The sequence below is a fragment of the Electrona antarctica genome, assembly GCF_951216825.1.
Source record: "Electrona antarctica genome assembly, chromosome: 6".
NCBI classification, from domain to species: domain Eukaryota; kingdom Metazoa; phylum Chordata; class Actinopteri; order Myctophiformes; family Myctophidae; genus Electrona; species Electrona antarctica.
Window position 1 is genome coordinate 41,511,779 of NC_136811.1, and position 16,131 is coordinate 41,527,909.

At 43.1% G+C, this 16,131-nt stretch overlaps 1 protein-coding gene across 3 annotated transcripts in view; it reads left to right on the forward strand.

Annotated features, from left to right (window-relative positions):
• Positions 1 to 15,491, forward strand: part of LOC306925559 (uncharacterized protein) — a 31,689-nt gene extending 16,198 nt beyond the window's left edge. For 2 of the 3 annotated variants that reach the window (XM_079504462.1, XM_079504463.1), the window contains 8 exons: positions 296 to 385; positions 2,267 to 2,362; positions 3,871 to 3,966; positions 4,965 to 5,060; positions 6,713 to 6,820; positions 6,931 to 6,957; positions 7,521 to 7,607; positions 14,816 to 15,491. In XM_079504462.1, coding sequence (XP_079360588.1) covers positions 296 to 385; positions 2,267 to 2,362; positions 3,871 to 3,966; positions 4,965 to 5,060; positions 6,713 to 6,820; positions 6,931 to 6,957; positions 7,521 to 7,607; positions 14,816 to 14,886 — 671 coding nt within the window. In that variant the 3' untranslated portion in view covers positions 14,887 to 15,491. The remainder of the gene's footprint in view (positions 1 to 295; positions 386 to 2,266; positions 2,363 to 3,870; positions 3,967 to 4,964; positions 5,061 to 6,712; positions 6,821 to 6,930; positions 6,958 to 7,520; positions 7,608 to 14,815) is intronic. The other variant, XM_079504464.1, reaches the window with a different exon arrangement.
• The last annotated feature ends 640 nt before the right edge of the window (positions 15,492 to 16,131 follow it).

Here is a 16,131-nt window from a genome sequence, read left to right on the forward strand (position 1 = left end):
TATTGCTGTAATACTAACAAATCCCTTAATGAATTTAAGCATGACCTTTAAAAACAAATCACATCTTCGTACAAGTTCTATGTATTCACCAAAAGAATGATTTTGTGGATAGACGTTAGTAATAAGGAATTATAATTAAGTGAGAAGACGTTTACGTTGAAGATTGAAGAATTACTCTATCAAAAACGTAGCTGACCATTTGACAAGTGATTGGCCAAGTAACTCAACCGTCTTTATTAGTAAGTTAATAATCAAGGTTGTTACTTGATTTCAATCCCCCCCCCTCCCTCCCCAGACCTCGATTCAAGTCTGCAAGGGAATTCCTCAGACACAGCCAGGGATGATTCTGCTAAAGAAAAGGAACCTGAAGACCAACAGGACACCAGTAAGTGTCATTCTCTCTGTGCAAACTACTAGTAGTTCCAGTTTGGGCTTTCTTGAATAACCAGTGTTAACCTTTTTCTTTTGTGCTTGAGTTCGTATAAGTGGCGGGCTACTTGCCAACAAAACTAACTTGTTGCAAATAAACTCACAATAATGTGTAATATATACTATCAAAACTGAAGTTGGGACCCAAATCAGCTATTCCCTCTCCACAAGGTGTTCTTAGAACCCGGGTAAGATGTCACCTGAGTTCCATGCTCGAACATAACTCCTGAACTTGGTTCTTAAATTCTCTTCCCGAGAGATGCCACATCATACTGCTGTTAGCGGTGGGCATGGTTTTCTGGTTCCACTGAAAAATCGGCCATTCATTTTTCCCATAGAGATTCACAAAAATATTTATATTGATTATTTTAAGCCTAGAATCAAGCCATCGAGGATCCTGGTGAGTCATGCCCATAACACCTTTGAACAAGCTGCCTTTTTCACCTGACAGAACAGTTTCACCGGTTCCTTTCCCCTCTACCAGGCGCCCCGGCTGGCCAGGGGGAGGCAGTATAGACAGAGTATTTTATAAGGGGCTAAAGGGTGTAGTGAGGCACAACTCTCCAGCAGAGTGGCTCCGCCCCTCTCAGCCATTATAACATGGGGGTAAGCTTAGACCTCACATGGCTTATTGCTTTTATAAAATGTTTACAAATATGGCAACCTAAAATCAAAACTCGTCGAAACCGTAGGGTTAAATTAGTACCCTAGCCTGCCAAACCCGGAATTCTCATTTTCCAGGGTTTATATTCTTTAATCCATGTTTTTATCCGATCAAATCGTTAGCTACCGTTCGTTAGCGCAACAGTCCAAGTGGGACAGTGGCCGTGGCCATTTTGAAGATGCGCGCGCGCGCGCGCGCGCGCGCGCGTGCGCGCACGCACGCGCATCCACTTGCATTGTATAGGCTGTTCAAAGTAAGTGTTACGCGCGATATAACCTTGGCAATACGCTATCGAGGGATTAATTAATGCTGGCGGGAATTGGTGTTAATAATTCAGTACAAGAACAACATTTCCGGCTACCAGCAAGAGCAACTTCCTTCATATTATCAGTCTTTCTTTTTGTTGCTCTGCTATGAAGTGAGCATGTGCACGATAACAATCTATCTGCTGCAGATTTGCAAACAAGGGCAACTCTTCATTAATTGCTTGGGGCTATCCGATTTTGTTAGGGAGTCAGTGTAACACATCAGTTTGATTCCCGGCTGACCTGGCCATTTGCTGCATGTCACTCCCCTTCTCTCTCTTTCTCTCTCTCTGTTTCCTGTCTCTCTACACTGTACCTATCCAATAAAGGCTCAGAAAAGCCAAAAACACTATTCGTGAAATGTGTTTATTGAGAACCAGTTGACACCATCTTCTCGTGGTTCTCCTTGTGGTTCGTGTTGCCCTGAGATTGGGAGGTCACAGGTTCAGTCAATTACTGGCCGAGTCATACCAAAGATTATAAAAATAAATGGTACCCAATGCTTCCCTGCTTGGCACTCTGCACCAAGGGTTGGATTGTGGGTAAGTTCCTGAGACATACTGTACCAGTGTCGTCCAGAGGGTGTACTTGTACATCTAGCTGCCTCACACTCTGGATAGAGGAGATACCACATGGCTTATTTACTTATTACAATTTAAGCCTAAAATATAAACTACACTGGCAGATTGCAGGATGAACCCAGTATTTTTGGTAAACTCATGTCCTTTATACACCCTAGTGAGAGCATGGGGCGATGGCAATGTCGGTCGGTTCAAACCACATTGGTCCGGTTGTCAGTTAACTGTGCAACCCATGTCACATTAAATTCCTTTATTATATTAGTCCTCATTCAATTCCTTGATTCCAGACAAGTCTGTGAAATCCAGACTGCAGGTGAAGATGAAATTCCCAGCTAGGGCTGTTTCTAATGAACAGGAGGAACCTGAAGACAACCAGGACCTCAGTAAGTTCCCCTCTGTTTCCTTCTTTGACTCTGGTCCAAGACGCTAAAGGTTCCACCATTGTCTCTCTAGTAGAACCAGGGCACATCGTCTCTCCTAAAACCAGGACTCAGTGTTGTTTTGTTGCCCGGTCAGCTAAGTAGACTTGAATTCTACTTGCCAAAACGCAATATTCAGGACATTCTTGATCCAAAGAATTGCTTTCCCAATTGACAAGTTATTGGCCAAATTACTCCTCCCTTTTTCTGTGCACTATAAAAGGGGACATTAATCTTAGACAAGCAGTAAAGCTGCAGTAAACCTTCTTTCTTTTTCTTTTCTTTACTTTCTTTACTACTCCTTCTGCCCTGAACGTGTCTGAGGCTGAGCTAGTTCCTGAATTTGGCATATCTCACCTAATGAGTGTTTCTTCATGCGAGCATCTGCCACTTTCTGTGTCAGCCCAGTAACCACTTGAGCCCCTAGTGTTTATATTCTTGGGCAAACATCTGGTGAAAAATGGCAGATCTACATGTTTTTTTTGTGTGATTGTAGATCAGCTATTTTTGGTTTAGACTAGAGATTTGATAATGAGGGGAAAAAGTCAATACAGTACAGTTTCCGTTCTGTGTCAGGTGTCTAGTCTTATGTCTAGTGCTTAGTCTATGCCTACTTCACAACACGGCACACTTCTGGTTGGCTGCTACTGTCTAAATGTTCCCAATTTTTCGAAATATTCTGAAGATCATTTCATAATTGAACTCACATTACCTTCATAGAATACCATTGTGTTTAAACCAGTAGATAAGGATTCAATGAAGTGTCTATCATTATGACAATGATCACCAAATGCTCCTGATGAGAAGGCATGTGCCATGTCTTCACACTTTGCACTACAACCAATGGAGTCCTCTTGCAGATTATGGCAGATTTTGTATTAAAGCCCTTGAAAGCATGAAAGATTCAGTTGATCATTGCCAATATGTTCTATATTCTTGCACATTAAGACCAGAAACAATCTCTAAAATCACCCAGATTTGCTTTGACCACCTTAACTCTTTGAACGCTAGGGCGCGGTAGAGGTTTATGTACAGTAGCAGGTGCCAGCCAAATCTATGACATGAGCGAAGAAGGGGCGGTCTTTGTTGTTTTGGTGGAAGTGAAACTAATGGAGCCCCAGGCCCAACGAGGCCTACTAGCGATGCTATCAGTGTTTTCATTAGCGGGTGGTTGGATTAATCTATTAGGTGCCGATCATGCCTATTTCATCTCATTTTGAGCCATAATGTCCATAAAGGCGTGCACACAGGGAGTTTGGCTGTTTTTACGTGGTAGCAACGAAGCTAAAAAATGTGAATAATTCTTTTTTAAATGCTGGACTAACGCCAATTAATCAAATATCGTTCACTCGGGTGTGACGTCTTGGACAAAGGTAGATTAATCTTGTGTTCTAGGGCATGGCTTTGAAACGGTTAAATGCGGCTCACCGCTATATTTAATTGATGAATTAATTTAAATTCCTTCTTCCCAGACGAGTCTATGGAGTCCAGACTGCAGGAGAACTCGCCAGACGAATCCACAGACGAGTCTGCTAAACAAAAAGAACCTGAAGACAGCCTGGACATCAGTAAGTGCCATTCTGTCCTCATCCCCACCACTCCTGGACAGATAGTTGTGAAACTTTGAATGGCTGAATTCCGGCGTGATGTTTGTGGCAATCAGCACTGTGTTTGGCTGAATTCCGGGCCTGTGGATATCAGTGCAGTTATATTTTATATACAGAGATTTAGAAGGAATAAGCAAAATCGTGATGCGACATTTCCTGGTGTAATGCAGTCCGCTGTTTCTCCGGAGTAGCTCACACTTTTGTGTGTGTGTGTGTGTGTGTGTGTGTGTGTGTGTGTGTGTGTGTGTGTGTGTGTGTGTGTGTGTGTGTGTGTGTGTGTGTGTGTGTGTGTGTGTGTGTGTGTGTGTGTGTGTGTGTGTGTGTGTGTGTGTGTGTGTGTGTGTGTGTGTGTGTGTGTGTGTGTGTGTGTGTGTGTTGGCTTTGCCTTTTGTAACTTCACGGATATGGCGATGCAGTTTGTTTTGCTGAAGTTTGTGTGTTCTGGCGGCTGGTATTTCTTTTGTGTTTTCAAGTCATAATTAGATTTTATGGGTTTCGGGCATCTACACTTTTCCAGTATAACACCACCTACCCTCACCACAATGGTTTCTGTCAGTGTCACTTAGCTCTTCGTCATGTGCTCTCACAGTGACCTAGCTATCTAATATCTAGCCTTCCTTCCTTCGACATGTGCAGTGTTGGGTTAGTGTCACGAGTCGACAGCATGCTCTCAATGAGGAAAAGACATGATCAAGAAAATACAAATAAAGTTGTATATGACGTGAATGTTGAATTAAGTAACACGTTTTGATTTACATTGTGTACAGTAAGTGTGATTGACGTTGCAGCTTGGATTATTCACATACAAATAAGTCGTGAATGCACCGTGACTAGAGCTCTTTCTCAGGTCCAAAATTACAGACTAGAACCGTAATGGAACTCTGAAATTTGTTCAGAGATCCAACATTTTAAATGAAATGACGTATCCAAATCCTGATGGACCTATTCCTTCATTCCAGACCAATATGTGAAGTCCAGATTGCGGGTCAAATTGAAATTACAAGCCAGGGCCATTGCCAATGTACAGGAGGAACCTGACGATATCCAGGACTTCGGTAAGTTCCTCGTTTCTTTCTTTCACCTGCCCACGACCTGCCCACATATTTTGAAATGCAACAGCAATGTCTGGTACATTTCCAATGCCTACATCATCAGTACCAGACACTCACGAATAATGATTTTGTTTAGAGGACGGGTCTAAATACACATTCATGTGGAATGGTAATTGTGAACTGTAACCTCAAAAATAACTTTAACTGAAAAGGTCACAGTATGACCCTAATTCCAATCATAAAGGTAATACTTACAGGGTAATCTCTATAAGAAACCCATTCTGGGCGGGAACCCCTTTTGGTGTTTTAAGCATTATGTTATGCTTTAGCTGTTGAAAAATAGCAGATCTACAAGCTCATAGCGCGGCACTGCCGCACTATGAACTTGTAGGTCTGCTATTTTAGAAGAATTGTGAACATGTGGCACAAATCTTAATATATTCTTTCAGAGAGAACGTTTTTAACTCAAATCTTTGCTTCTGGGGGGGTCCCTGGAACTACATATTTTGAGATGGGGTCGGCGGCCAATTACATATAATTCTAGGGGTCCTTGACATGAAATAGTTTGAGAACCACTGACATAGAAACATACGTTTTTCAGAAAACTGTCATGATTTAGAAGACATTTGTAGAATCGTCCTCTGATCCAAACCAGAGGGGGGGGGGGTGATGGTTTGAAATCATGGAGTTGTATTGCATTACTTAAAGGTATATTCAGTGATTTCGCTTCATTCAAATATCACTTATTTTTTCTTTTTATTTGGATAATCCTTCCTACTATAGAGTGTGCTGACCATACAAGGAGTTCCACCCTGTCCCCAGTGAGCCCCTGGGGTCAAAAAACCCTAGTTTTGGTGGCGGGTGGCAAAGCCTTCATCCAATCAGGATGAGAGGGGCCTTCTTCCAATCATGTGTGGGGGCGGGACTTGGTGCACATGCTGTTGCACTTCCCCCCACTGTAGAGCGTGTGCATGTGCACATTTTGTTACCGGGGCGGACTGGGTGGTTTTCCAAATCACTCAAATCACTGAATGCTCCTTTAAAGGAGAATTCCATGCTAGAATGCTTTCTTACCTTTCTTACCTTTCTTTGTAGTTGTTACGTCCCCACCAAAGAGGTCCAGGTGTTTTTTTTGTGCAAAAACTCCTTATTGCCTATTTCCCCTACCATAAGCCCTCAATGAATTGCATTGAATTGAATGGGAATTGAATGGGGCTATGGGGTGTTGTGCTAATTCGCTTATTTCCATCGAAATAAGTAGTAAAGTGTGCCGCATGGGATATTATTTACATTATGAAGAGAGGATATATACAAAAAAATAATTTTGAGCAAAGGAAATAAGCCCCATTCAATTCCCATTCCATTCAATGCAATTAATTTAGGGCTTATGGTAGGGGAAATAGCCAATAAGGAGCTTTTGCACAAAATAACACCTGGACCTCTTTGGTGGGGACGTAACAACTACAAAGAAAGGTAAGAAAGCCTTTTAGTATGGAATTCTCCTTTAATGGTGAATGAAGAATCCCAAAACAAAGAATAGAGTTGAAAAGTGGGAAATGAGCCAAACAGTTATAGGCCAAAACGTGAAGCAGCCTGTTGTAGCTCCACCATGGGGCCAATTTAAGTCAAATCATTTAAATTCCTTTTTTTTCCAGACCAGTCTGACTCTGTGGCGTCCAATTTGGAGGTGAGCTCTTCAGACCCTGCCGTTTCTACTGACCAAAAGGATCCTGAAGACGAACCTGAAGACCATGAGGACATTGGTAAGTGTCATTCTCTCTTTGTTTCTCTCACGTATAGTTTGTGGCTCTGTAGAATAACCAGTGTTAACTTATTTTCTTTCTTGCTTGTTTTTTTTTGCTTGATCCTGAAGATGAACCTGAATACCACGAGGACATTGGTAAGTGTCATTCTTTCTCACGTACTGTACTCATACAATTACCAGGGCCGAGTGTATATTTCTCTCACCATTGTAAAAATAAGGGAATCTACTTTGGCAGTGTAACCTTACAGACCAATTATGACCAATTATATTCAATCAAATTTCACAGATCAATTTCGGGTTGGGAGATTTTTACGTGAAGAGCTCCAATTTTAACACCCTAAACAAGACCTTTTATGAAATTGTATGTTCATGCACGCATGATCATGTACACACACATAGGACTTTTCATGACAGTTATTTCATCTTTCAACGAGTAGAACATGATATGTCTATTTAGTATTTAAGTGCCGAAAAAAGGATTATTTTCAATGTTATTTGAAAACCTGGACCATTTGGTAATGCATATTGAAAACCTGGTCACGTACTCTACTCTAGCACTGCCTTCAGTCAATATACAATTTAGAATTTAGGCATAGTGAGAGCATGAGACTCTAAGGATGACAATGTTGGTCCTGTTGTGTGTTATCTGTGTAACCTATGTCATGTATTTTAGTCCATATTGAATTCTTTGATTCCAGACCAGGCTGTGGAGTCCACACTGCAGGGGAAGATGAATTCTCCAGACACTAGTGAACTGGAGGAACCAGAAGACCACCAGAACCTCAGTAAGTTTCATGCCTGTTTTTTTTTTTTTCAGTTTAGTTTTTCCTGTTCTGTTCTGTTCTGTTCTGTTGCTCATCATTGCACTTTGTTTACTCTTTTCACAGTTTTTCACAACTGTTTCGTTGTTATTGAACTTTTTCTTTGTGTTGTTTTGCACCATAGCGAAAACAGACACTTAAAGGACCACTTCACCACTTTTCAACATCTCTTCATATAATTGGTCCTCACTAATGTTCATGATAAAACACCACCATTTTTTCCTACTCAGTCTGTGTTTCATAGGAGGGCTTTGGGCAGTTCGGACACCCGTCCACCAGTGACATCATCATTAGGCATTTTTTTTTAAAACAAGATTTGTTTTAAAATATATTTAGATTTTTATTATCGTGAGAACGATGGCTTCTACTTTTGCATTGCAACTTTTCAGGAAAAGAAACCCTGCCATTTCTATTAGCTTGGATTCACCATCGATGATGTCACTGGTGGACGGGTTTCTGAACTGCCCACAGCCTTCCTATGAGACACAGACTGAGTAGAAAAAATGGTGGTATTTTATCATGAACATTAGTTAGGACCAATTATAGGAAGAGAAGTTGAAAAGTGGTGAAGTGGTCCTTTAAGCCCTACACTATACTTAGTCGTACAATGGTATTGTACATTGTGAAGTTGTAGATCTGCTTGTATTTTGGGATTTAAAAAAAAAGATTCTTGCCCTAAATGGGTTGGAAGTGGTTAACTATTGAACTGCACGGCCCGTTTAGGCTACACAGCCCTCTCACCTAAGTTGCTCGGCCGATCCGACCGATATGCCCATATATGGCCGTACCAGGGGCCACATTCACAAATCGGAATTGTTAGGCTTCTGTTGTGTCTGACATCAGTGCATGTTGTCCACCAACCGACCAGCAGGAGCCCATATATGGAGTACTCTGATCATGTCATCAATATGACATAATTGTACTGGGGTCATAAGTCCAGCATGGACTCCTTATTTGGACATTGCTAACCACAGCCTGCGTTGTTGGGCAACGGTTTTTGTTTGCATCTGACATCGGTGCATGTTATCTTTGTGACGTCTGTGATCCACCAAACGACCAACGTACCCTCAAGGCATCAAGGCATGTGACGGGGCCCGCAGCACATGCATATAGGCATGTGACGGGGCCCGCAGCACATGCATCTAGGCATGTGACGGGGCCCGCAGCACATGCATATAGGCATGTGACGGGGCCCTGCAGCACATGCATCTAGGCATGTGACGGGGCCCGCAGCACATGCATATAGGCATGTGACGGGGCCCCGCAGCACATGCATATAGGCATGTGACGGGGCCCCGCAGCACATGCATATAGGCATGTGACGGGGCCCGCAGCACATGCATCTAGGCATGTGACGGGGCCCGCAGCACATGCATATAGGCATGTGACGGGGCCCTGCAGCACATGCATATAGACATGTGACGGGGCCCTGCAGCACATGCATCTAGGCATGTGACGGGGCCCCGCAGCACATGCATATAGGCATGTGACGGGGCCCCGCAGCACATGCATATAGGCATGTGACGGGGCCCCGCAGCACAAGCATATAGGCATGTGACGGGGCCCGCAGCACATGCATCTAGGCATGTGACGGGGCCCGCAGCACATGCATCTAGGCATGTGACGGGGCCCGCAGCACATGCATATAGGCATGTGACGGGGCCCGCAGCACATGCATATAGGCATGTGACGGGGCCCCGCAGCACATGCATATAGGCATGTGACGGGGCCCGCAGCACATGCATATAGGCATGTGACGGGGCCCGCAGCACATGCATATAGGCATGTGACGGGGCCCGCAGCACATGCATATAGGCATGTGACGGGGCCCCGCAGCACATGCATATAGGCATGTGACGGGGCCCCGCAGCACATGCATATAGACATGTGACGGGGCCCGCAGCACATGCATATAGACATGTGACGGGGCCCGCAGCACATGCATCTAGGCATGTGACGGGGCCCTGCAGCACATGCATATAGGCATGTGACGGGGCCCGCAGCACATGCGCAAATCTGCATTGTTGGGCAACGGATTCTGTTTGTGTTTGACATCAGTGCATGTTGTCCGTCCGTCCGTCCGTCCGTCCACCCACCACCCATCCATTAGGCAGTTTTAATATAGGATAGATTTTTTTTAATATAATCGATTAAATTGACTAGTTCAATGAACTGTTGCACCCCTAGTTAATATTGAACATTTTTCTCTCCATCCTAAATCAATAAAATAAAAACAGTTGTAAAAGTGGAGGTGCAGGATCCTGAACAATGTGAAGGAGAGGCATTGGACTACGACCAGTGATATCCTTCACCTCCTGGTGAGTACGGATCACCATGGTAATCGCTTGTTAGGGCCGTGTCTGCCTACAGTAGTTTGAGCGTGCGTGGTTATAGGCCAAAAGGTGATGCAGCTTGTTATAGCGCCACCATGAGGCTGACTTGGGAAGAAAAACAATTGGGGTGGATGTTCCTCCATGTCCTACTCACTGGGAGTGTGTGTGCAAAGTTTCATGCTGATCAGTCCAGTCCAAGATTAGCTGCACACAGTCAAACCGTCACACGGACGGACAGGGCAAAAACATAGTCCCTGCCTCTGGCCGTTAAGGCCTGGCGGAGAGATAAGCATATCACAGACCTTATAGTCCCTTCCGACGGGCTATAGTGTCCACAAGGAAGCGGCCTCACTAAAATGACCTGTTCCCATGACCTGTTCCCAGACCAATCAGGTGCAAGCTATCTGTCTGGGCTATGGGATGTAGCTCCTGTCTGAACTTCAGCTGAAAACATCCTAGACCTAGTCCCACCCCTGGTGTTAAACACAATGAGTGTCCATTAACATTGTGAGTTTGGGACTCTTAATAATACTGCAGCGTTGGTGTTTTGTTTTATTTTTGAGGGGCACTAGCACCTCCTATGCCCAGCTTTCCAGGTTTGTGTGAACACAAACATTGGCTTGTGGTTGGCTGATCCATAGACATAATAAAAATCACACCCGTGTGAACTGAGTGGTGTAAGGTCTTATATAGACTGATCAGCTGTGGTCTGACGTAATGTCTGACGTAATGAAATCACACCCGTGTGAACTGGGTGACCATAGCAACCATGCTCATTTTTTGGTACGAACAGACAGACACGTAAACTAACAAAGCCAGTTGTAGGAGTGGTTTACACCACTCAAAAAGGTAGATGCCTCTTTCGGCTCGGGGGCGCTTGTCTGTCGAGTGGAGGCAACATGGAGATTCCTTGTGAAGCAAAGCGGAAGCTTGCCAAGCTTCCGGGTACATAACGGAAGGGGCCGTTCGTTAGGCCAATCAGAGGCGCGACTCCCTCTTTCCCAGCTGCACTTGCATTGGCAATGTAAACTTTTGTCAAAAGAGAAAGTACAATAGCAATATTCCAAATCGTCTGTGAAGTATGAACCATTTATATACAGGTTTAATGTTTGTTAAACCTGTATTGTCAACGCCATTGAAGGGAAAACTTACGTCATCTAACACAAACATTAAATGCCATTAACAGTAAAGAGAATTTAATGTTTGTGTTGGCACCGTTTGTTTTATATCACCATTACATCACCTAATCAACATGAGTTAGACTTTAATATATTAGCGCCCCTCTAGACATGTCACGGTGTCCGGTGTTACCCGAGTACATTACGTGCACACCGATAGCACCGTTTTATTATTATTTTTAATACTAGACTATTTATTTTCTCGTGTACCCTATAAAACCACTTCAGTTCATTTTCGTGTGGCACCCATGTGCTTATAAGCAGGTTATCAATACTTTAGTCAGATAACCGGTGGTACAATGATTATGATTATTATTGTGAAGAGAAGTGAGTGCTGCTCTTCAACTGCTGCTCTTCAACGGGACTGCAGGCAGGCAGCAGCCGGAGCGGAGCACAATTTACAATTTACAATTTAGGCATTTAGCAGACGCTCTTAATCCAGAGCGACTTACATTTAGCAAGAGCACACACAGCATGGTGTCAGATTTCACTTTCGCTTTAGTTTGGTGACAGGTCTTAGCTGCATTGGACTGACGGTACGGTGAGCTTTAGTTTGGCGACAGGTCTTAGCTGCATTGGACTTCTGGTACGGTGAGCTTTAGTTTGGTGACAGGTCTTAGCTGCATTGGACTTCCGGTACGGTGAGCTTTAGTTTGGTGACAGGTCTTAGCTGCATTGGACTGACGGTACGGTGAGCTTATACTTCCACAATGTTTTAGTACTTTATTTCCTCACAATAACCTGTAGCAATGATGCGCTCTCAATTCATCCTGTAAGGATTTCCTGTTAGCGTCTTGATCAACACTGATGAAGGATATGTGAGCTGAAACATGTGCGTTGTTGGTCTCGGTGAGGAAAATAAAAGGATAAATAGTTCTGCTGGATTGTTTATCCTCAAGTTGTATTTTTTGACCGTGCCTGTCTATACTGCCTAAAGCCTCGATGTAAGGTACTTACTGGAAATTAGATCTAGAAGTGCAAGCGATGTTGTAGTTTCTGTTTCTGGATCATTGCCAGGCAGGTCTATTAGGACACCTAGTGGTTGGATTCTGTGGTGGGGAACGGTGGGGAAATTCTAGCACCGCGACAGGCCTACGCCCCTCACTTCACACAGGTGTGATTTAAAAAAAATTGATCGTTTTGCACAACCACAGTATGAGTATAACGTAAGTTTAATGGAGAAGAAAATGCACAATGTTAAAAAAAATGTCTTAGAGGGGGGAAGTGCAGACCCACAGAAGCAGACCAGGGGGGTAAGTGCAGACCCACAGAAGCAGACCAGCAGCAGCACACGTAGAAACTGAAGTGGTGGATGTCTTTATTTTTTCCCCCACCATTTGTTCCATCGTCGGAACACTTTTTAATTATCCAGTGAGGGGCGCCCACTGTGGCTGCCACATGACATCACTGCTTAACCCATTTTGACCTGAGAACGATTGTACAACTGTCTTCTAAATCCTAACCGTTTTCTGAAATGTTTCTATGTCAGTCGGTCTCAAACATTTTCATGTCAAGGACTCCCAAGATTATATGTAATTGGCCGCCGACCCCCATCTGAAAATATGTTGTTCCAGTGACCCCCCCAGAAGCAAAGATTTGAGTTAAAAACTTTGGCTCTTAAAGTTAGCGTGTACGAGCTTGTAGATCTGCTTATTTTTCAATGGCTACAGTATAACAATCCTTAAAACACTCCCGCCCAAAATGGGTTAAAGCAGGGGTTTTCAACTGATTGTGAACCAGGGACCACCACCCTGACTTAGAATCAACCTGGGGACCACTGTTGCGTTGGGTGGGGATATGGGCTAAAATTAATGCTTTTGTAACACTTGCTATGCATCCCGTGTTTCTCAACCAATTGTCCACTGACTACTAATAATTTCCTAATAGTAATTACTCAACCAGACAATCCGCTGCACTTCCCCCTCTTGAGATTCTTACTCCCTTTTTCTGTTGAATTTCTTGACCTCCAATTTGATCGTAAATGACATGGACGCATTGGACGGGATGGTCAGTTCACTGTTTCTCATGACATTTTTAAAAATCAACAAATCCTACATTGCTAAATGAATGGTCAGGGACCACATGTAATACTTCCAGGGACCACCAGTGGTCCACAGACCACCTGTTGAAAACCCCTGGGTTAAAGCAAACAATAGAAGACCATAGACTTGGTTGCCACATGACGAGTGGGTCCTGTTTTTGAGGGATTACATCATATGGCAGCTAAGTCTATGTACTTTTTAAATGTTTGTTTAGAGCACTTTTAACAAAAAATAGGCAGCCAAAGTCTGGACTTTTAATGTTTGTTTACGTCATGCGATGTCATGTGGTACAATATAAATATCAAAGGAGTGAGCCGCCCCTCACTTACACTTACGTGTGATTTATTTTCATTTATTTTTCTTCTGAAAGCCGAACATTGGAGGGCCTATTGCCCCTCCAAAAAGTTAAACAAAGCTTTTGTGAAACAGATTTTTTTCCGCTGTTTAAGCTAGTGGTGCATTCAATGAATCGATATGGCAATATATCGATCGAACATCCGGACGATAGGTGAATCGATCGAGAGGCTGCTGTATCGATACGGCATGAATTATCTGGGTGACGCAGTGTTGACAAACGTACTCTGTTTAACGTTATCAAAGCCCCCCTTGCAAGTTGCAATGCACTCCTTTTCCCAGACCTCTTGTTAGGATGTTTAGACATTTTAATTTAAAGATCTCTGTGGGCCTGAAAGTGTTTTATTGAATTTTCATTATTATCATTATTTTGAATACGATATATATCGATATATCGTATATATATATATATATATCGATTAAAAGTTTATATAAACGATATATTGTATATATAACATATCGTGGCCTCTGTATCGTGATGCGTATCTATCGGGAGATTGCAAGCAATATCCACCACTAGTTTAAGCACATATGCACATTTTGTGGTCTCAACATAGTAAATCATGGATTCAAATTCCTCAATACACCGTACTTTTAGGGTGAAACTGTACTTGGAGGGCTCTGTAAGTTTTGGACTGCAATATGGAAAACTGAGTGTGTCACTGAGCAGAACTAACCATGTTCAGGGTTTTACCTGGCTTCCATTAGGTTAATTCATGAAAGGAATCCATATAAATAACCGGGCACGGAGGCACAGTCGGTAGCGCTGTTGCCTCACAGCTAGATATGTTCAATTCCCGCTGGGGGTGTGTTCTCTCCTCCGTGTCATCAGTGCCCATAACCTAGATGGGGTTGGCAAAAGGGCCTTTCTGTGTTGAGTTTGCATGTTCACCCCGTGTCCCCCAGGGTAGTAGGTACCCACACAAAAAACATGCATGATGGAGGGGAACTGGTTGGAATAACGTGTTTCTTCCACACGCTACGTCCAACTGGGGAACCCCCCCCCCCCCCCCCCCCCCCTGTCGGGTAAAAAGAAGCATCTTGAACTCCTCATTGGTGCATTGAAGGAAGCATGAGGTCAGTTCGTTGGTTGCTGTCCCCAGGTTGGCAGAGGGAATGTAGATAATTGACACTGGGTGAAAAAAAAATGGGTTTAAAATTTTTGAGAGACTAAAACAAAGGATTAATGGTTAATGTGGTTAAACGCTAACGTGACATGGATGCGTTCCAGGTCTCAAAGGATTAAACTAAAGTCTTCTCCACAGGTACAGTGGAGGTGGCTGCTGCAGAAATAGCGGCGCTGGAGCACCAAGACATGAATGACAGTTGCCTATGAAGACCGAGCAGACTAACCACTTCTGGTACATGAAGAATTCTGCGTGTTCTTGTGGTGCCCTTCCTATGAAGTCTTCATTTATCTGTGATACTAACCATGTAATATCCGTCTCCCTCTATACATTTTTGCATAAATATGTACTGTATGAACACACACACACACACACACACACACACACACACACACACACACACACAGTCACACAGTCACACAGTCACACAAACACACACACAATGGCCAGGATCATTTTGCATTGCTCATTCTTTTTGGGACATCGGCAACAGTTCAATTTAGTACATTCAAAATCAACTGACTTTGAACAAAAAGCTGACAACCATGAACTGAATGCTCATTTATTTTCTGCCTTGTTCCTAGTCCAAACGTTTTTGCTTCTACAGCCCTTCTCTGTATATTAGTGCAGTGTATGTAACGTGTGCACTGTGCATATAAAAGTGTTTTTTTTTCTTTTTTTTTCCTTTTTGGTTTGTGGGAGGTTTTTTTGCTATTGTATTTTGATTATTGGCATTGTATTGTATTTGTGTGCAATGTGGTGTCACACTTAAGTGAATTATAGTGTCATAAAAGCCCTTTAGGGCTAGGCATCATATGATGTACTGTAAGGCACAAATGAAATCAATTTTAATTAAGCATGTTTAAAAGAGACAGAAGAAACTGTAGTGTTTGTGGAAACAAACAAAAGTTACAACATAATTCACCAAAAGGAAAGCCATGGTCACTTTAAAGTTGAGCTGAAATGAGATCTCTCTTTGGGCATGGGTCACAGCGGGGGCCTACTTAGAGTAACAATACGTGCCAAAATACTTATGAAGAAATATACATTTCTTTGTTTTTGTATCAAAAATCCAATCTTGAGTACTTTCTGTAAAACGTACGTTGATGCATTCTTACGTTAGCACACCATGTACTAGCAGCATTTTAACCAATAATTCACAAAAAAAAACCTCAATCATTGTTCCACATAGAGCTAAGATGCATTGTCCTACAGACACTAGAAGGCTGTGCAGTATGCAATTAACACGATAGCCATGTTGGCTAAACGGTACACAAAAATGTTTCTGAAAACATTTCTGAGGATACCTCAATGCTCGTTAGGGTAGCTTCCATGCACATGTTATATAGCTCTGGAGTTTCTAAAGTTATATTATAGTTCAACCCCACTCGCATCGCTGTGATTGGCCCAGCTCTCTGCTCAGCTCAATGCTATGTCCTGCCTCCATCTCCTGT